This window comes from Pogoniulus pusillus, chromosome 26 (assembly GCF_015220805.1).
Source record: "Pogoniulus pusillus isolate bPogPus1 chromosome 26, bPogPus1.pri, whole genome shotgun sequence".
NCBI lineage: Eukaryota > Metazoa > Chordata > Aves > Piciformes > Lybiidae > Pogoniulus > Pogoniulus pusillus.
The window spans coordinates 11,607,709-11,629,904 of NC_087289.1; the positions used below are offsets into that span (position 1 = coordinate 11,607,709).

Sequence of the window (22,196 nt, forward strand, 5' to 3'; positions counted from 1 at the left end):
GCGGGAAGGAGGTGCAGGTTCTCAACACTTGGGAGCCTCCACACCTCTGTCAGCTGAGAGCTGCTGTCTCACCCAAGCTGCAGATGGCATAGTCACGTAGCCAGCAGCAGCCCCAGCTGCTCTTTAAAGCATGCAGCCCTCAGGTCACCACTAGCAGCCTGAAAACACACACTCAACAGCTTCAAAGAGCAGACACCAGGTACAACGTGCACTCACTAAAAAATAGAGGTGTGTTTACTTACACTTCAGCCTCATCAGCTGGAGCCAGCCTGCTGCTGGTGGCAGGATGCCAATGGCGAGCCCACTCCTGGCATGGCTTTTACAGGGCAGGTGCCATTTTGGGGCATGGCATGTTTACAATGCTGTTTTACCCAGGGGTGTGGGGCTGGCGTTGGCAATTGGGGTCCAACCTTCTCCCTCTCGCCCGCCACAGGTCTGCTCATCTACTTTGGCTATGGGATGTGGAACAGCACCCTGGAGATCAGCGCCCGCGAGGAGGCCCTGCACCAGAGCACCTACCAGCGCTACGATGTGGACGTCGACCCCTTCTCCGTGGATGATGGCTTCTCCTATGCCACTGAGGGCGAGGACTACCCAGGCTGGGGTCCCTCCGAGGACAAGGGCTTCTCGTACCAGCAAATGGCAGGAGCAAAGGAAAGCCATCGGACGAGTAGCAGATCGAAAAGCAAAGGCAGGCACAAACCGCCGTCGGAGGCCCTCATCGCCAACGACGAGTTGGACTACTCGCCCGAGTAGTGAGGTGGGCAGTGGGGCACCGCACCACCCAGTCAATGAGGAAGGGTCCCCATGGCTCCTCTGTCCTGTCCCATCCTCCCCCAGGCCCTTCACCATCACCCTGCTCACCTCTGGTCCTCGGGACACACTCTGTGATTGCCGTTGACCCCGAACCAAACACACTCCTGGCCCACCCCGGCTCCACTGGTTGGGTCTTGCTTTGGTGAATGCCAGCTGATCCCACGGCACTGGCTGATCTCCTGGCACCAGCCACATCAGTGGAGGTGCTGAAGTGGGAGATGTGCCAAACCGGGAGGGTGTTGAGAGGTAGAAAGCACTGCATGAGGGGAGAAGACAAGCTGTCCCCAGGCAATGTCCATCTGCTGGCTGAGTGGTGGGACGACACTCTTACATCTTGGGCACTTCCTCAGCATGTGTCATTTCTCCTTTGGACCACCCAGAGGTAGCAGCTGAGGCACAGGGACAGGTGGGTAGGTAGGTACCTGTGGAGATGGACAAACTCCTTTCAAGTGAGTAGCTCAGAGGTGGATCCAGGGATGTTGGTCCCATCACGCAGTGTTCCCACGGCTCATTCTGGTGCAAAGGCATTCAGTGTGCACGGCAGTGCTACCCTCATGTCCATCCTCACACCTCGGATCCAAGCATCCCAAGTACTGTGGTTCCAGATTAATCCACGTCTCACTCAAACCTTCAAGTCCCAGCACAGCCAAACATCCCAAATTTGCACCTGGGAGCAGAGTCCCCCTTCTGGTTACAACAAGGGCTGTGATCTGCTCTTGGCTCAACCCACGTTGTGCAAATGATCAATGAGGACCACACATCACCAGTCCGAGCCTGGCTGCTGTTCCCACCATGCTGTGTCTTTTACAAGTGACTCTGCTGTGATTGCCTCACTGCAGTGGGCACCTTTCACCAGTCGCCCTGGCCTCGGTGCTTCAAGGGCACATCTGTGTCCTGCAAAATAGCAGCCTTCATGGGTCAGCCATGTCTTGGCAGGACTGGCCACGCATGGCAAGTGGAGAGGAGTCTGCTGCTGAAATCTTTCTTCCTGCTGCTGTCTCCACCTTGTGCCATTTTCTCTTGTTTCTGACCCTGGCTTAGTGGATGCTGTAAGAAGACAAACACTGAAATGCTGCTTGTTCTGTAAGTGCCCAGGTTGCAAGGTGAAACCAAACAGGATTGACCAGCACATGGACATTTCCCATAGTTAGACCTTCCATTGTGGCCTAAGCATAGCCATGGCCCCCAGCAGTGCCATCAGGCTCCCCAGTGGCAGCATGTCAGAGGACCATCAGTGGTGACAAGGTTTGGCCACATCTTCTCTGCTGCAGCAGAGATTTGCAGCAGGTCCACTTCTGAAGCCCATCACCAAGATGCTGAGTTTAAAACAGTTCAACAGAGGAACGTCTTCCTGAATAAAGAATACCCAAGGAAGCATCCCATCAGACAGTGACACCACCCTCCTGAATGCCAAAGGCTGCAGGTGGATCCATCCCCAGGGAAACATTGGAGCAACCTAAACCAACCTCCACTACCAGGGGGCACTGCTGGCATCCCAGGGGACAATTAAACATCAGTGAGGGCATGAGGCAAGATTTCCAAGATGTGATGCTGAGAGCCATTAACACTTTGGTTCACTGGATGAGGCTCAGACCCTGGGAATATAGCATGGAGCCTGACTGGCAAATGAGCTGCTGGGTACAGAGGGTCCCTGGACCCATCCCCAGGGTTTCCAGGGCTCAAGGGCTCGACAGTGAGACTCTGCTCACAGCTGCAAATGTTTCCCTGCACCTCCTGTCTCAAACAGTGACCAAGGGGTGATAGATGCCCCATTCTTGGAACCATTCCAGGTCAGATTGAATAGGCTCTGAGCAGCCTGTTCTCATTGAAGGTGTCCCTGCTGACTGCAGGGGGGTTGAACTAGATGACCTTTAAAGGTCCCTTCCAATCCAAACATCTCTATCACTATGAAACTACAGTCCTTTACCCAGTGGAAAGGAGCGCCCGAGATCTTAACCTGGTGTGCCCCAGGCAAGCCAAGAGAAGTTTGGTCTCTGCAGGGGCTTCAGAACGGGAGCAAGGATTTGGCAAAAGGACTCTAAGCTTTGCTCTGGCATCCCCTCCCACTGCCCTCCTCACCATGCTTCTACAAGCAGAAATCCTGAGTGTGTTCCACTGGAAATCTGTCTGCAGTGTGCACACAACTCACGGGCCAGCTCGGGAAACCTTTCTGGTGGTGCTGAGCAAAGGTCGCCTCTCACTTGCGCTTGGCTACTCTTGCTCTCAATGCCTTAGAAGTACCCAAGAGAGATGGCATCTCACAGGTCTGGCTTTATGTTTTCAGGGAGACAGAGTGATGCTATTTTCCTACCAGCTCTTGTACTATCCCATTTCCAAGGTAGTCGTCTTCGTCCTGCTTCTGCACGGTATTTAGGCATCTGCTGCACCACAAACTCGTGCCCAAGTACCCTGTTGAACTGAAGCTGTTACTCTTTCTGCAGCCTTAATCTCTCGCTACAGAGCAGTTACCAGTAGCAGTGTCTTGTTGTCATGTCTGCTCTAGTTGTGCTGTACAATTTGGCAAGGGCTTGATCCCTTGCTCTTTGGTGTCTGTAGGAACCTCTCCATTGCATCCACGCATTGAGTGAAGCCCTTTGGCTGCTCTCAGTCCCATTCTCCCATCCTCTTTCCCCTTTCTGGGGAAGCACCAGGGCAGGACAATTGAGTCATGTCCCCAAGACCGTTGGCAAACAACATTTGATGTCATGGCACCATCAGATGTGGATGGGCTACTGTCAGCCCTCCCCATGTTAGGGAGTGGGAGCTGTACCCTTCTTTCAAGCCCACCACATCCAACTCGACAGAAGTGCGTAAGGAGAAGGCAGCCAAGCCAGAGTTTGGGACTCACCTGGGTTTGCTGGTGGCTGTGGCCAGTGTCCAGGGAGGCTGGTTTGCAGCAGGGTCCTCTTGCTTTGGTCTGAGGAGCAGTGTCTGTAGGATAGCCTCCATTTGGGAGCTCCTAAGCTTTCCCTTGGAGCAGACACTCAGGTCTTCAGTGGGCACAAGCAATGCTGCAATGGCTGAAACATTCATGTCCAATGCCTCTGGGCACCACTGGGTGAGAACACTGGGAGGAGGTGAGGGTGCTTCTTCTGCTGTAACCACAAAACCCAGCCTTTCCCCCTGGGTGTCCTCAGGGAGGTTCTCACACTCCTGACCCATGAGGAAGGACACAAACAGGGGGGCACCATCCTGCTCCCACCACCGGTGAGCAGCACATGGCCCCTCCAGCAGGCACACACCGGGAGGGGCACAAAGCATGCTATTGACAGAGCGTAAATACCTCAGATCTTCTAGACCATCTCTGTAAGATCTCAGTCCCTCCACAAAGTCACTCTGCACGGTTCCAACCACCCAGTGCTAAGCCCAGCACGCCAGCATCCTCCACGCAGCAGAGAAGGCACCCCCTGAAGGACACAGGATGTTGTAAATCCAGCTTGTAAATGGACTTCCCTTCATTTCGTTTGGTCTTTCTGATGTATATCTCGTGCTTTTTTGGCAGGTGGTACTTTCTGGTGTAACAATTCTCTGCAGTTCTGGTATGAAAAACAAACAAAAAAAATTTGGTGTATTTGTTTAAAAAAAAAAAAAAGGAAAAAAAAAAAAAAGTTTGTTCTGTTCATTCCTTTTTGTGCTTTCCAAAAGCCCATTGGTGCATTGTGCAATGGGAGCTTGTAGTGTGTCATGAGAAAGAAAAGCAAAGAAACAACAACAACAACAAAAAAAACCAACTCAAAACACCACCCCCACCCCCAGATATCTTATGGAGTGATTTTTATTTTCAAATGATGGTGGTGTTGTAAACTACACATATAAGATACATATATATATTATCAAGATACTAAGGGGGGGGGGGGGGGATAAATCTAAATTTACCAAAACCTGTCTATTTTAATAAATGCATAAAGCTTTACTGTGTGCCTTTGCATTGAAAAAGTGAACAGGAGCTGATGGATTTTTACAGAAAGCCAGAGAGAAATGTGTCTCAGTATCAGTTTCCATAGTAATGTAAATCTTTGAAGTGAAAGACTAAACAGGGGGGAAAAAAGAAGAGGAATAAAAGAAATTTCCCAGATCCATTTTGTTAAGCCAATCAGTACCTGAAGGGCTGATTTCTTTTTTCAGTGCTAAATTGAAGCTAGAGATTAACAGATCTTGCCTTAAGGGCTGCAAAATGTCCTTTGTAGAAGATCCATTTCAGTGGGCTGACTTTAGTACTTATTTGTTTTCCACAACAGTGCAAGTGAGAGAGAGAAAGAGAGAAAGAAGGGGAAAGGAAAAGAGAGAGAACAAAAGAAAGGGAAAGAAAAAGAGAAAGAGAGAAAGAAAGAGAAAGAAAAAGAGAGAGAAAGAGAAAAAAAGAGAAAGAGAAAAAAGAGAAAGAGAAAGAAAAAGAGAGCAAAAGAGAGAAAGAGAAAGAAAGAAAGAAAAAGAGAGTAAAAGAGAGAGCGAGAGAGAGAGCGAAAGAGAGAGCGAGAGAGAAAGAGAGAAAGAGAGAAAGAGAGAAAGAGAGAAAGAGAGAGAGAGAGAAAGAGAGAGAGAAAGAGAGAGAGAAAGAGAGAGAGAAAGAGAGAGAGAAAGAGAGAGAGAGAGAGAGAGAGAGAGAGAGAGAGAAAGAGAGAGAGAAAGAAAGAGAGAAAGAAAGAGAGAAAGAAAGAGAGAAAGAAAGAGAGGAAGGAAGGAAGGAAGGAAGGAAGGAAGGAAGGAAGGAAGGAAGGAAGGAAGGAAGGAAGGAAGGAAGGAAGGAAGGAAGGAAGGAAGGAAGGAAGGAAGGAAGGAAGGAAGGAAGGAAGGAAGGGAATGTGAGAGAGAGAAAGAGAGAAAAAGAAAAAGAGAGAGAAAGAGAGAGAAAGAGAGAGAAAGAGAGAGAGAGAGAGAGAAAGAGAGAGAAAGAGAGAGAAAGAAAGAGAAAGAGAGCAAAAAATAACCTAAAAGGAATGACCACAGGTTGACTGTTGCAGTGTGAAGCCCTGGGGAGGCCAAACATCTTCTCGCCTGCCCATGGTGCTGCTGGCACCCACCTTTCCCTGGAGTAGTTGGAATGTCACAGTATCATCACCCCCTGCATGGGCATCAGGCGTGTGGGGAGGCAGATATCAGTCGCAAGGCCACCACTGCCTCTTTCCTTTGGGATGCTCAGGGAATCCCATGGGGTCCTTCCTGTTGTTTGTGGAACGGGGAGGCCGCCAGGCACACTCCCCGTGATGGTGAGCAAGCTGTAGCTGATCCTGGCGGAGCTGGGGAGGGCTTCATCAGGGCAATGGGGATCACCACCCACCACCTGCACACCAGGGTGACCACCACAGCTCACACCCACAACACCACATCTGCTATTAGGCATGGCATAGGACAGTTTTTGCATACAGGAGAATTACCTCTGACTCCATTTGGAGGCTTTGGATCAGCAAACAAGCACCCAAAGCCTTCAGGATCCAAGAGCACCACAGCCAACCCAGCTCAGGAGAGCCCCTCAGGGGAGCAGGGTGTTTCGGGAGGGCACAAAGCAGGTATTTCAGCTTTGATCCTTTACAAACTAGAGAAGTTTAATGTTCTCTGTGTTTCCTCCAAACACTTCCCCTCTGCAGTGCCAGTACTAATATCCTGTCACATTTCTGGCCCTATCTCCTCCCACCCCACCGCTGCAGATGTCTGCTTTCCCCGGAGCTGCTCTGGGGACGTTCTGCTGTGTTTGGATTATTTTTCTCTCTTCCCTGAAATAAAGCTTCTTCCTTCCTCCAGTTTGCCCAGGGTCTTTTAAGGGTTGGGTTTGGAACTGGCCATCGGTAACCTGTAACCAGGGGCAGGACAAGCAGAGCTCCTGCCCCAGACTCTGCGGAGAGTGGAGAGTACCCAGCCCCAGCGCTGAGGAAGATGTCAGGTTGCAGCCCGATGGTGCGAGTAGCAAAGAGCCGTCGGTGCTGCCTGCTGGTGCTCATTCGCTGGGTCGCGCACCACTGCCCGAGCCTCTCCAGCAACACCAACACCGACACCTTGCCGCCACCCCGCACCTCAAGCATCTCACAGAGGTTTTACTGTGCTTTTCCCCACCCAGTTTGCTCCAGGGCCCTTCGCGGGGCAGAGTTCCAGCAGCTTTCTGCTCCGAGGTCCCCCACGCCGCCGTCAGCCCCGGGGTTAAGCGGCAGAGCCGCCGCACAATCCACAATCCTCGGGCAGCCTGCACAAGCTGGCACGTCTCTGCGCCACCCCTTCGCCCGTGGCACCCGCACATCAATGGCAGCACTTATCGCGCCTCTCCAGCGCGTACAACAACTGCCTGTGCCCTGCCTGTGATGTAATGGGCACAAGTGTCCTGCCGCCGGCCCCGCGCCGCTGCCCGCCTCGGGTACATTGTACAGGACGGCAGCGATGCGGAGCTCACCCAACAGAGACGCGTTCAAGACTGCTGGGTGTTAAAGGCAGATGTTAGGGCTGCTTGTCCATGCAGGCAAAGGGTCGTTGTGGAGCACGGTCTGTCCTCCTCTTGACTCCTTTGGAATGCTCTAGCCTCAGCTCCTTCCCACACCGGGGAAGCTCCCCTTGCCCCTGGTTGTCTTGCCCGGTCTGAATTCTCCAAAGGAAGTAGACCAAGATGAAAGGGCTGTCCCCATTCCACCAAGTCTTGAGTAGCAGCTGTGTTTTCAAACTCTCTGCCACCAACCCAAACACTTTGGTCCTTTTGTCTGCTTGCTCAGTCCCCCTCCCCTACAAGCAACACTTCCCCACGTCCATGCCTGAACAGCAGCCATTCCCCTGTCCCTGCTCCTGAAGCCTGGCTTACACAATTTACTTGAACTGAGTTAACATCTCTGGGAACAGATGGGATTTTGTATCAACATAATTAAATTGCTACAGCCTCTGGTAAGGACAGAGTTAGATCTTGATCTTACACGGTTTTAATCAGAGCCATGACCCCAGATCAGACTCTTATTTCAGTTGAGGGCACTTCTAGCAACAAAACTTCTCAACTTCAGCATACCCAAGCAGTGCTAGGGGTGTATCTCCACCATTTCAGAGAGTTTCTATGTCTCCTTGATGTGAAGAATACCCCAAGTTGGTACCACCAGTGCAAGCTGCTCTTGGGAACATCACAAGAACGGATAGGTAAGACAGTGGCCAGCACAATAATGTTAAACCATGACCATGGTGGTCTTAGGTTGATGGTTGGACTCGATCTTATAGGTCTTTTCCCAAGCCAAACAATTCTATGACTCTATAATTGCTCACACTTCCATTTTCCCTACTAAACCAAAAGGCCACTTCGTTCCACAGCAGAGCAGAATCTCTCATCCTGCTGTATAAAAAGACAGTACCTTCAAAACCATTAGGAAATGCTTGTCACGGAACAGGCAGCTAGGGAAACACCTAGGAAGGAAGGAAGGGAGAGAAGGCAGTGATGGTTGCAGGTACTCTGTTATTTATTGGACAGTATTTCACTGAAAGTACAAAGGCATCATCAGTACTCACCAGAATTGTAACAGGTACATTATACCACATGTTAAGGTGTGCTGCTTTAATGGCACAAGACAGAACACAAACTGAGAAGAAGAAAGCAAGGAATTTAAAGAAAAAAAAATTGTAAAAATGCATTTTTAGTAACTGATCTGTACAAAGAGGGGGTTGGGGGGGGGAAGAAAGAAAAGAAACCAAACCAAGGCATGGGGATTAGAGCCCCCAGAGTCATGTATAACAATATAAAAAGGGCACTGTTATCTACTGTGTGATTAGGACCTTTGGGTTTTGTTTCCTTCATACTGATGACTGGGGGGGTGGGAGAAATACTGTTACTAAACCGATCAGACTCGTACAAAAGTATTTACAGAGAAAGGCAGAAAGAAAAAAAAATCCCCTGCTCTTGTCCCCAAAGAGAAACATTTGCCTGGTTGGAGCACGCAGCTTTCCTCCTACCCTCTCGCCCAACCCGTGCCAAAGCACTGACCTTGAGCAGGGGAAAGCAAATAGTGACGTGGTGGGAGAAGCTGCCAGAGTCCTTCTGACAATGGGAAAGTGTCTCTCTCCTTTCTGTTTTATTGCTTTAAACTCTCCTTATCATCAGGGAGCTAGAAAATAGAAGTTAAAACCCTAAAACCCACATGACAAGGCCAAAGCATCTGAGTCCTCCCGGCCACGAGAAGATGGGGCAGGTGGTCAGGCCAAAATGGGGAGGACCAAGAGGCAGGGCTGGCTACAGCTTTCTTTCTAGAGAAGGGGGGGAGCAGATGGGGAGAATAACGCTTCAAACTACCAGACATTTGTGCTGCTTTTCTAATCTTCCCCTGGGAGCCTGACAGCAGCCTGTGTGTCAGTAGAAGCAAACCCAGGGCACGCTAACCCACCAGCCAAAGCATCCGACGGCAGCCGTGGGACGTCCCCAGGACGCTCACACGTGAGCGCTCTTTGCATGGGTAGGGGAGCTGGATCCCGAGGCGTAGTAGAAGCGGTTTTCACCGAATGTCTGGGCATCTCCTGAGCAGCACACGATGACACAGCCACCAAAGAGGCAGAGGGCAGAGCCAATCCAGCCTGTGTACAGGGAGTAGCCGAAGCTCATGATGGTGGTCTCACGGTGGGCGCACACGGGAAACCAGATGGTCGCAACGACACCACACATGGCTGGGGAGAGATGGAAAGAAGAGGCAATTCCAGCAGCAAACTCCATCACAGAATCATAGAATGGTTTAGGTTGGAAGGGTCTGCAAAGATCATCCAGTTCCAACCCCCCTCCATAGGCAGGGACACCTCCCACTAGAACAGGTCACTCAAGGTCTCATCCAACCTGGCCTTGAACATCTCCAGAGAGGGAGCAGCCACAACCTCCCTGGGCAACCTGTGCCAGTGTCTCACCACCCTCACTGTACAGAACCCTTTCCTAACATCTAGTTTAAATCTCCCCTCTGCCAGTTCAAATCCATTCCTCCTCATCCTGTCATTACAAGACCTTGTCAATAGTCCCTCCCCAGCCTTCCTGTAGGCCCCCTTCAGATACTGGAAGGACACTATAAGGTCTCCTTGAAGCCTTCTCTTCTCCAGACTGAAGAGCCCAAACTCTTGTAGCCTGTCTTCATAGCAGAGCTGCTGCAGCCCTCTGAGCATCTTCGTGGCCTCCTCTGGGCTTGCTCTAACAGTTCCATGTCCTTCTAGTGTTGGGGTCTCCAGAACTGTACACAGTACTGATGGGGACACAAAGCACACCCAAGGGGAGGGAAGGCTCTGTAGAATAGGGGACAGAGGAAAAGCCCATCCTTACTGCCTTGCAGTCTCAGAGTGGGACCCAGGAACGTAAGGGCTTACTCCAAAACATCTTCAAGCAAGGTCGAGAGATCAAGAGAGAACAGCCACCTCTCTCTGGCACCAACAAGCAAGAAGTAAAAGCAGCTGCTCTTTGACACAATATATTGATATATTTATTACAGGGGAAACGGATTCACTCCCTAGAGACATCCTTGAGAGGGAAGAATGAAAGTCACTAATGAAACTGATGCTCTGGAGACCTGTAGGATTAGGAATAGAGTAGGTGGGAAGCAAGACCATGAAAGCCGTAAACATTAATGAGAGTAAAACTGGTGGCTCAGAGATGGCTGGTTTAAACAGCTGTTTTCAGATGAACTCAGGTGCATCAGCACCACTGCATTTGCTTCACTGAATGGTCACACAAACGTTAATGAAACATCCCAGCACTTAGCAAGACAGAGCAGGGTTTATAGAACACAAGCAGAAAATGGGCAGGGACAAAACAAGCAGCAGCACAGTGCTGTTGGAGTGTTTGTGGCGAGGGAAAAGGTCTCTCATACCTCTGGAAAGCAGATTCCACTTGCTGATAGAAAACTTTCTCTGTATCAAGTGATGTGGACAAACTCAGTAAGGCCCCCAGAAGCCTACTGAATTAAAGAGAAATGGGACCTGAAAGGCCTGGGGAATCACAGAACGGTTTGGGTTGGAAGGGATATTTAAAGGTCATCTGGCCCAACCTCTCTGCAGCAAGAAGAGACATCATTAATTACATCAGGTTTCTCAGAGCCCCATCCAACTTCACCTTGAAAAGAAAATAGTACTCTGCCTACAGCAGGTCAAAAGATTACTGCAGACTTCAAACTTTGCTTGAAATTCCATATTCTTTCACCCACAGAAGGCAGGAAGGCTGCTGCAGTGGTGCTGGGAGGACTGCTAGGCAGGCAACACGTGAAGGAGATACCCTCAGGACAGCCAAGCAGGTTCAAATTCAGCACTTTGCAGGTAGTCACGCAGGGACCTCAGTGATTTAGTGTGCTGCATGCACACACATGGATGGTTTTGCTTCGAGCAGGGACAAAATGCATTCTCCTTGTGCCACGACTACCCTCAGCTCAGGGTCCTACCTCCAGCCTGCACGGTCCCCACATGCACTGAGGGCAACAGGAGTTGGTGGTGTTAATCACCTCCCAGGAGCACGTCCTAAAACAATACTCCTTTATGGCTTGTACATCTGAGAAGAATTAATCTGTCAATATTTACTTGCCTCCAGGACAAGCTGTGCAGGGCTCCATCCTTGTGGCTATCAGAGAATCAGAGCAAAACAATAACAGCACCGTGGCAGCGTTACAGATTTCCACCGACTGCGCTTAAAAGGTATCTGGAGGCCGTGTCAGAAAGTTAAGGTTGCAAGAGGAAGGGGATAAAAAGGAGGTGAGATCAAAAATAAAGCTGTTTAGTTTAAGTAGAGAACAAACCATAGCTCCTGGCTGGTAGAGCAGAAAACCCATCCCCAATAGCTGCAGATATTGTGAGAGAAAATATTTTCTTATGGAAAGGAGAAGAACATTTGAAGGATGCTAATAAAGCCAGTAATAATCTGGGGCCTCCTCAAAGCAAGGGCCCCGTGGCTCTGGGAGGGAGGAATTTTTGGAGGAGGCAGGGAGGGGAGAACAGCATTTCTCCTGCTCATCCTGGGGATGAGTCCTGCGAGCAGCTCGTGAGCCCTGAACACTTCAAACCAAAAATGTATCAGCTGGGAATCCACAAAGCATTCTAATGGGCTCTGGAGGGGGAAAAAAAAAGCTTCTTTGTTGTCCAAACAGACACAATCATCTTTTCTTTTTCCGTCAGCAGTAAATATATATATATATATATATATATGTCCATAGACTGTAAGACCCTTATCTAGCCAAGCCCTCCCCCCCAAGTGAAGAAAACACTTGCAGTGGGGTGAGAAGAGCTCTCGGGGATGCTGGCACAATGGCATCTCTTGTGTGTGTGGCTCGACTACATGTAACACCACCTTATTTTAATGCTGACAATGCTAGAGAGCTGTAAAGCACAAGCCAAGGGCTTTGCATGGGTTGGTTTGACCTCTCTGTCTCCAGAGGCCACCAGCTGCCGGCAGTCACCAGTGACCCCGTTGCTCAGCAAGAGGAATGCCCTGGGACAGGACTGGATTTCATCGCTCTGCATAGATTAAACTGGGCTGTAAATGCTCCCTGAAGATGTGAACAGGACAATCTGCAATTGAAATATTTCTTGCTGAATTCATAGTTTGGGCTCGCTGTGTCACACAGACTGGAAAGGTCTTGGTTTGCCAAGAAACCCAAAGGCATTGGCAAAGGCATTTTAGGGCAAGTTTTGAGTTCTAAAATAGCTGCCTTAGAATCATAGAATCAGTCAGGGTTGGAAGGGACCACAAGGAGCAGCCAGTTCCAACCCCCCTGCCATGGCCAGGGACACCCTACCCTAGAGCAGGCTGCCCACAGCCTCATCCAGCCTGGCCTTAAACACCTCCAGCCATGGGGCCTCAACCACCTCCCTGGGCAACCCATTCCAGCCTCTCACCACTCTCATGCTCAACAACTTCCTCCTCACATCCAGGCTGAATCTCCCCACCTCCAGCTTTGCTCCACTCCCCCTAGTCCTGACAGCCTAAAAAGTCCCTCCCCAGCTTTTTTGTAGCCCCCCTTCAGAGACTGGAAGGCCACAAGGTCACCTGGAAGCTTTCTCTTCTGCAGACTGAACAGCCCCAACTCTTTGAATGGAAATTATAAACCCTTCTCTTTTGTGCTGATCCTGAGAGGCTCTTTGCCTCTGCCTAAATATCATCAAATGTCAGGTTGGAAGGGACCTCAAGGACCTGTTCTAGTGGGAGGCGTCCCTGCCTATGGCAGGGGGTTGGAACTGGGTGATCTTTGAGGTCCCTCCAACCTAAACCATTCTGTGATGGAGTTTGCTGCTGGAGTTACCTCTCTTTTCCATCTCTCCCCAACCCTTCTAAGTAACAGTAGAACTGAAATGAGATGGCCTAGAACCCTGGCCAGCTGGATTTTAAAACTGAGCAAAGCAAGGGAATCCACTGCTTCCACTGGGAGACAGATCCAATGTTTAACTGTTCTCATGATTGGAAATTTTCTTCTTAAGCCCAATCAGGATCTCCCCAGGATTAACTTGCACCCATTGGCCCTTGTCTTTTTCATGTGACTCCTTGTAAAAAAGGAGTCTCCATCCCCCTGGTAGCCCCCTGCTGTGTGCTGATAGATGGCAATTAGGTATCTCCTAAGCCCTCTCTTGTCAACACTGAGCTAAAATCAGGTCTCTCAGCCTTTCTTCGAGCAGCAGGGCTCCCAGGCCTCTAATCATTATGAGTGTCTTCAGACAGCAGAGCTGCTGTCATCAACACAGCCCAGCAGACAAGTAGAAATTTGCAAACAAAAGGAATATTTTCAAGTAGACCAACTACGTTAGCTGGAAAAACAGGCACAGAATCATGGAATGGGCTGGGCTGGAAGGGACCCTGCTTTAGCAGGGAGGTCGGATTTGATGATCTCTAGAGGTCCCTTCCAACCTCTAACACTCTCTGATTCTGTGACCTCCAAAAATCATCTAGTCCAACTGCCTCTGCAGTCAGCAGGAACATCCTCAACTAGAACAGGTCACCCAGAGCCCTGTCGAGCCTCAGTGGGAATATCTTCAGGGAATGGACCTCAACCACCTTCCTGGGCCACCTGTTCCAGTGTTGCACCACCCTCATAGAAAATAGCTTGTTCCCAACACAGAATCATAGAATCAAAAAACCAGTCAGGGTTGGAAGGGACCACAAGGATCAGCCAGTTCCAGCCCCCCTGCCATGGCCAGGGACACCCTACCCTAGAGCAGATTTCCCATTGGAATGGGCTGCCCAGGGAGGTGGTGGAGGCACCGTCCCTGGGGGTCTTCAAGAAAAGCCTGGATGAGGCACTTAGTGCCATGGTCTAGTTGATTGGATAGGGCTGGGTGCTAGGTTGGACTGGATGATCTTGGAGGTCTCTTCCAACCTGGTTGATTCTATGATTCTATGATTCTATCCAGCCTGGCCTTAAGCACCTCCAGGGATGGGGCCTCAACCACCTCCCTGGGCAACTCATTCCAGCCTCTCACCACTCTCATGCTCAACAAATTCCTCTTCACCTCCAGTCTGAATCTCCTTTCCCCCTAGTCCTGTCACCCTAAAAAGTCCCTCCCCAGCTTTTTTTAGGCCCCCTTCCGATACTGAAAGGCCACAACAAGGTCACCTTGGAGCCTCCTCTTCCGCAGACTGAACAGCCCCAACTAATTCCACGGGGACACTTCCCAGGCTTCCAGCACTTCCAAGTCCTTTTTGAGTATGGACTGGCAGTAGCTCAATCTGTTGAGCTGAAATTCATCACAAGCAGAGTGGAATTCTGATTATTCTACATATTCTACATTGCAGGCATAATGTAACTGGATGGAAGCACACACAGGCAAGAAGCACAGAAGGTGCTTGGGGAGGTGGGGGAGATAGAGAATTATTCTAACTCAAGGCACACTGAGTCCCTGCCAAACTCCTTAACAATAAGTTAAAATCTCTCTGCAGAAAGCTTTCTTTCATAGCTAAATTTAACTATTCTGAGTTGCTAGCTCACAGATTTCTCTTTGAAAGCGTTTGGTTGAAACAATAGATATCCATGATCATTGTTTTTCACGTGTTCAAGGCAATCTTTTTATCTTGATGGCTATGGTTTTACAAACAAATCTCAGGCAGCATCCTGAAAAGCTTCATTAATACCCTTTTGATTTAGTGTACCACAGCTAACAGTCCTTTTGCAGCAGTAATTTCCTATAACTGCCACACTCCTCATCTGAGTTTCCAGTGCCCTGGGTCCCTCACCTCCAGCAGGAAAATGCCCACCTAGTTACCAGCATGGGGTCCCCTGAATTAGCATCACCACCACGGGGTGGGCCAGGGTTTTTTCCATCAACACCAGAGTATGAAATGTTTTCATTCTGGCTCAGAGCAAACCTCTGCTGATGGCTGTTTTGGGCAATCAATCCATTCTCTGGGACAGAACAGGATCAGGCAAAGACATAAATCCATCAGTGGGCAGGATGGGAGGGTGTGCACGCAGGTTGCACTCTGCTATTATCAGCAGACAGAAAAATCAATGGAATATCAGAGTCCACTGTTTTCCTGGCAGGTTTTCAACCTTTTTTTTTCTTTTCTTTTCTTCTTCTTTTTTTCTTTCAGGTTCCACACAGGGGCTGTGTTTCAAGCCCTGTTTTCCTCTTTAATAAATGTCAGTGACACGCTGCAATCCCTTCTCCAAGCAGCAAGTGAGGTTTGCCAGGAGGCCAGCTCCCTCCCCCCCCCCAATCACATCTCCACTCTCTGCTCTGTTAGTGAGCATTTGGGGGTTGTTTTCTTTTAAGCAGAGCTCCGGGAGTTGGCTTTCACTTAGAGGGGAAAGTTGGAGCCTGTGTGGTTGAGAAAAACCATGAATGGGAGTTTGGTGACCAGAGGTTAAACAAGAACAATCCAGGCCATGTTACTTCTAGAATATAACAATAATTTTTAACTCAGAATTATGACTTTTCAGGCTTGATTCATGCTTATTAAATGCTCTGTTTTGCAAATAACAGATCACTAATCAGCCTAAACCACATCAAAGTCCCAAGCTCTGACCATTATTCTTCTTTCAAAGGGACTGTCTTGCTGATCAGCCTGAAAACATTTGAATGCTGTAAAAATAAATGTGTGATGGCTTTTTTTGTTTTGTTTTAAAAGAAACAGCTTCAGAGGAAAAGGAGCTTATTTAGTGCTCATTTGTGCCCCGACAAAAAGAGCATTCTTGCAATTGTGACTAAAACATTACTGTAATTGTGACTAAAACACTGTGACCAGGCTGCTGTTCCCAGCCCAGACTGTTCAGGACATCACCAATGTGAGCAAACCACTTCACTTGCAGATACTTCAAAACTCACAGAGATAAGTTAAAAAGTCCAGCTCTGACCCAAGGAACATTTGTCTGTGTAAATACACATCTCCTTTTCTCATGGGATCCACTGAGTGGGAAAAGCATGCTCTCAGGTAGAGAGGAGCCTGGATTACGGAGCATCACAGCTCCTCTCTTTCACCCTCTCACATCTGTTCTCCTCTCTGGTGTCACACAGCAGCAAGACCTCACTGAGAGAGGGGCACAGCAGACACCAAACCCTGCTGCGATGCTTTCAGCTATGGGAGTTCACTGATTATGATGCAGCGTTCTCCACTACTGTCACTCTGCACATGCTGGTTCTGTAATCCTGTTGCCCTTCAGCAAAGCAGATTTAAGGGCAATTCTCTTGCCTTGCAGACATGGGTCTGCAGCCATGCCAAAGGGGTTTATCTAAAGCCTGGTTCTCCTGATTGGAATCAAACATCCATGTTTGTTTGCCAGCTCTGCTGTACTTCCCCCATCTCAGGCAAGGGAAATCCAGCAGAACAGACTCCTCCAGCACTAAATTCTCATTCACAGGCAGAGGAAACCAGTTTTACTTTCATTTTGCTATCCCAAATGCAGACTCCAGATTTCAGAACAGGGATGATGCCAAAAACTCTGTAACGAGGCAGCTCATAATCAGGATCACAGGATGTTAGGGTTTGGAAGGGATCTAAAGAGATCATCAAGTCCAACCCCCCTGCCAGAGCAGGACCATACAATCTATCTCAGGTCTAAACAAGCCCTCTAAAGCTGGTTTTAGGGTGTGCTGTTAAACCTTACAGACACTGAAAGGGGTCTTGGTCTCAGCCACTCAGATTTTGGATCTACTGACTTGTACTAACCGCTTCTCACCCAGGCACTGGAGGAGGGACCGCTTGCAAGGAAGGAGTGCCCAGAGAACAGCCCCTCCAAGCATGCAGCTATATCCAGTGCCCACTTGAAAAAGAAAAAACAAATAAGGAGCAGAAGAAGAAAGAAGATGGGCATGATGTCAGTGCGGGCTGCCAGCGACCAGCAGAGCCACACAAAGAGGCCACTTTCTCTCACCCCTCCTCCCCTGCCGCACAGACGGGTAAAAACAAGGCACCGCAGCCTGTTGCTGAGATGACGAGGCTTGAAGAACATGCAGGTGTTGCACTGGGGACAATGAGCTCCACAGTCTGTGCTGCTCAAAACAATCTCCTCCTAGGCACTGAGAACGGGAAGAAATTCCCAAGGGAACTCGGAGGCCAAGGGCAAGGCTAGCCAGAAGGGGGTTGGGAGGCACAGAGGACATGGCAGCCCTCTTCCCAGGACTATGCCACCTCCTTGCTCCCTCCTCCCCTTAGTTGTGGTCTCCCCTTGCCAAACCTCAGCTTGCTTTGACCTGGCTGCACCTGCAATGCTCAGGGAGAATTTGGAGGCTGTTCATGCCTTGTAAGCAGCTTGTGAGTTTAGATTCTTTTCCAAAAATAGTATCACTTCCACGGTGAAGCTGCAAAACCACTGCCTGTGGGCAGCTGCCCTCCTGCAGACACAGGTGGTGGTTGTGCCTGAGGACTCCACGAGAAAATGCACAGCAGAATGACAGAGCAGCTTTGGTTGGAAGAGATTTTTAAGGTCAGTAAGTTAACCTAGCACTGACAGGCCATGACTGAACCATGTCCCTCACCACCACTATCACACATCTTTTAAACACCTCTAGGCATAAGGACTCCACCAGTTCCCCAGGCAGCCTGTTCCAGGACTTCACAACCCTTTTGGTGAAACTATTTTTCCCTAATGTCCAACCTAAATCTTCCCTGCTGGAACTTGAGGTCATTTCCTCTCATCCTATTGCTTGTCACTTGGGAATTCTCTGATTCTGTGTAAAGAGATTGATCTCCACCTTGCTCCAGCCTCTTTCAGGAAGCTGTAGAGAACGAGGAGCTTTCCCCTCAGCCTCTTCACCCTGCTTCTCTCCCTGCCTCCTGTCTTTGTCCTCCCACTCCTGTTTTATGCCTTTTGTTCTCTGCACAATTTGCAGCCATGCTGGAGATCTTCAGGGTCAGCCCAGCCTGGGCAAATGTGCTTTCAGATGAACATGCTCAACCAGCTTGCAGCAAACCATCTTGAACGAGGAAGACCTCCAGCTCTCCACACGGAGCGGAGCGGGTGCCTTACCCAGGAGAATGATGAGGATCCCACCCAGCTGGGACCTGCGGTACTTGGCAGCCCCAGGCTCGTGGCCCATCCGGATGCAGGGCAGGACTGTTATCAGCAGGAAGATCGCAGGAAGACCCAGGACGGAGGCGGCGATCATCAGCGCTCGACACGCTTGAACATACCCTGGTGAGCAGGCAAGGAAAAGAGGAGTTGGATTATTGGGCACACAAGAAGACGACCTTGGCACAAAGGCTCCTGTTTGCTAAGCTCCCAACGCTTGCATGGAGGTTCAGTCCTTTGTGTAAACACTAAATCTTCACCGCGCATGGGACGGTGAGGCAGTGCATGAACATGCCTGGATGTGCTCCTGTGTGGCCTGCCATAGGTGATCCTGCTCTGGCAGAGGGGTTGGACTCAATGATCTCTAAAGGTCTCTTCCAACCCCTAACATTCTGTGATTCTATGGAATGTGCAGGATCAAAATTTTCCAATCACACAGCACTGCCTGGAAAACATGAGTTTTTCCCATCAAAATGATGTGAAATCACAGAGCTGGAAAATATGCTGCCCAGGGAGGTGGTGGAGTCACTGTCCCTGGAGGTGTTCAAGAAAAAACTGGATGAGGCACTTAGTGCCATGGTCTGGTTGATTGGATAGGGCTGGGTGCTAGGTTGGACTGGATGATCTTGGAGGTCTCTTCCAACCTGGTTGATTCTATGATTCTATGGGAAGGGAAAGCAGGAGAAACAGCCAGGGAGGAGGTGTCCTAAATCTTCTCCTACAGAAACTTTAAGTAACAAGAATTTAAAGTCTTAAAGAGCAGCTTGGTGTGAGCAGGGGAGGCCCACAATCATCCAGAATAGCAATGAATAGTTGAAGACTCACTATTGAAGTGTGAAGGCCCATGAGATACTACCATCCGCTGGAGGGGACGAGGGGGACTGTTGGCCTGGGGGAAGGAGAGATGCTCAAAACTCTCAGCCACATCCCAATCCTGGACCTCAGGAGTCCAGTGGGGTTTCAGAGGAGACCTGTGTCTTGAGCTGACCACTGGCACAGCTCTTCCTTAGGCAGAATCACTCAGGTTAGGGATTAGAAGCAACCTCAAAAGATCATCTAGTCCAACGATTGCACTTTGCAGAGCTGCTTGAGTTGGCATAACCAGGAACCACACTATTCCTTTGGCTGCCTGGGGGCATCACAGGATCTGCTGGCATTGCACCAGTTGCCACCCTTCTCTTATCTGTCCCTGAGCAGCAGCAGCAGCAGCCTAACACAAGGCAGTAAGAAACAGCAGGGGATGGGGACTGTGGGTGTGCTGGGCAGGGATGGGACAATTCTACTATCCTCTGAGTGTCTATGTATTAAATGTATATATACATGTATATATTTAATACAGAGTGTCTATATAATTTATTTGTCTATATAATTTATTTAATACAGTGGGTCTATATATAAAATTATCTATAATATAGAAAAAAATCTGTACAAATAAACCCAGATCATTACTTAGAATCATAGAATCAACCAAGTTGGATGAGACCTCCAAGATCATCCAGTCCAACCTATCACCCAGCCCTATCCAGTCAACTAGACCATGGCACTAAGTGCCTTGGTACAAAAGAAAAAGAACAAGTGTCAGATTTGCTCTAGTGCCTGGTGAGCCCCAACCTGCTCTTGAGACAGTCTCAGCAGAGTGAACATGCTGGCTCACCTTCCCTCTTGCTAACAAAATGAAGCTGCCAGATGCAGATGTGGAGTTTCGTGGCTCTTCAAACAATGCCAGCAGACAGGAGCCTCAAGCAAGTCCTGCTGACATACAGGTGAGAGGGCAGGACTGAGGATTTTACTGTCCCTGGGAATGCAGACTCTGTGTATACTGAGTATTTGCTTGGCTTTTTTTTTTTTTCAAGAGGAAACTTAACCCAAAAAAAAAAAAAGTTTCCTGAGGAGTTCAGGCCACAAAAGGAGACTCTAAACAAAGGACATGGCAGTGCCCAGCATGGTTCCTGTGCAATCAATCCTGATTAAATGAGAATACAAACACATTTGTTTCAGAAACTAGACTGAGGCAATACAAGACTCTAAATATATGTCAGCTGTTGGGCACGCCAGGATACATTTCCCTCCCATGGAAAGCTGTGAGTACCAAATATGTTACAAGCAAAAGCATCTTGTTCTGTGACTTGTTTCTGCTGGAGAGAATTGCTTGCTGCTGCTGCAAGACCTATCTGCCTATTTATGACACTTCATTCAATAATGTTTCTTCAGGGCAAGCCTTTTCTCTGTCTTCTGTGCTGGATCACATTGAACAATTGTGGCAATAAGGAAGGTAAATGTACTGAAATAGAAGTAAAAACACACAGGGAAAAGGAGAAAATGAGCTTGTCTGTGATTTGGTATTGATCAGCACTGCATGATACAGACCAGGCTCTGCAGCTGAGAGAAACTCAAGAATAATCTTTCTAATCTCTTCTGAAATGATTTTTTTCCCCCCACAACAGTTTAAACAAATATAAAAGGAAACACAAAACAAAACCACAAGGAATGGTTATTTCTACTCTCTCTGCACTGGAAAAGGCATCTCTGGCATGCTAGAAGAGGTGCAATCTAAAACACAGCAGAACCATCACAGAGCTAACAAGGATTGAAAGAGGGAAGATCATTAACTAAACTTAAAGGGACAAGACCACGCAGGTTTAATTGACTCAAAGGATGTATTAATACTGATCAAACACCTCACTTAGTATCTGCTTTGCAGCAAGCTAGATGAAAATTACTCTATAATTAGACAGTATCACGAGGAGTGCAATGTAATGACATCTTTTTTTGCCATGTAAAAGTCCTGTCTTGCCTTCAGACATGTGGGAAGCACAAGAACAGCAAGACTAATGACCATCTTCCAAGAGATTAAAAGCCATAGCAGCATTAATAATAGATCCTGAAAGATTCATTACACTCAAAGTCGTTTTAAGCAATAGACCCTTCACACCTGTAACAGTTCATCACCCTCTTGAAGCAAGACTCCAAAGAGCACTCAATTACACCTCAAGCTACTGCAGAAGTTTTGCAATGCAATCCAGATAGGAGATGCCAAAGGCAGAGTGAGCATTTCCTAAAGGCAATGATGATTAAACTCTTCAGCAGGTAACAGGTAGTACCTGGCTATGATTAAAACCAGGTACAATTTAATGAGAACCATCCTGAGATGATCCTAACCATCCACATTCTTCAGCATATGTAAAGAACCACCTCCCACTCTGATAAAAGTTGAAGGAACTTCAATTCCTCCTGAGCTAGATCTGCCCAGCTCAGAGCAAGGTTTCACTCCTCACCTCCAGATGGGATGGGGGACACCTACCTGGCAGGATGAGGATGTCCACGAGGGGCTTGCAGTGATAGAGACCTGTTGCCATGACACAGTCTGCCCACAGCCCTTTGGATCCCAGCTCATCCATTTTCCTGCAGGTGGTAATGGTGTAGCCACAAGTCACCACCCAGTCATTGGTGGCCGTTGCCACTACCACCCCGATCCACCCTACAAAACTGCAGACAAATCCAGCCAGGTGCAGGCAGGTGGCCACCATGTCGATGCCTTGGTGAGGTGAGCTGGACAGGAGAGCTTCCACTCAGCAGAGCCTGCCAGTGACCTCCCTGCTGCAAGCTGTGAGCAGGAGGGACAGAGGTTTGGTAGGATGAGGTCCCTGCTCAGGCACTGCTGCAGGCACTCAGCTGCCTCTGCCCAGCTCCCTCCCTGGGAGGGGTTAGAGCTGCCTCCGGCCCCATAAAGCATGGGAGGAGCGAGCAGGGAGCCCCAACTTCTGCCAGTTCATCCAGAGAGTCAGAGAAGAGGGAGGGTGTGGAAAGGAGGAGACACAGGATTGCCCCCACCCGTGCCTGAAAAACAAACCAGACTGCTTTATTCAACTGCAAACAGCCTGACTGCTCAAAAGTTTGCATCAAGGGAGAAAAACTGAGGCAGTGTTTTCAAGCTGAAGACAAATGATCACATTGGTTCCTCTTCTTGGAAAGACAGGGCAA

The 22,196-nt window shown here is 49.0% G+C and overlaps 2 protein-coding genes across 2 annotated transcripts in view; one reads left to right on the forward strand and one right to left on the reverse strand.

Moving 5' to 3' along the window:
• Positions 1-5,226, forward strand: part of SLC7A14 (solute carrier family 7 member 14) — a 42,306-nt gene extending 37,080 nt beyond the window's left edge. The window contains exon 8 of the mRNA XM_064164903.1: positions 434-5,226. Within this exon, the coding sequence (XP_064020973.1) occupies positions 434-756 (323 nt within the window). The 3' untranslated portion in view covers positions 757-5,226. The remainder of the gene's footprint in view (positions 1-433) is intronic.
• A 2,984-nt stretch (positions 5,227-8,210) lies between these two features.
• Positions 8,211-21,962, reverse strand: CLDN11 (claudin 11). The gene is made up of 3 exons (XM_064164750.1): positions 21,517-21,962; positions 18,174-18,338; positions 8,211-9,426 (listed from the first exon to the last, which is right to left on the reverse strand). Exons 1-3 carry the CDS (start codon positions 21,740-21,742, stop codon positions 9,194-9,196), a joined length of 624 nt encoding a protein of 207 aa, XP_064020820.1. The 5' UTR covers positions 21,743-21,962; the 3' UTR covers positions 8,211-9,193.
• Between the last annotated feature and the right edge of the window lie 234 nt (positions 21,963-22,196).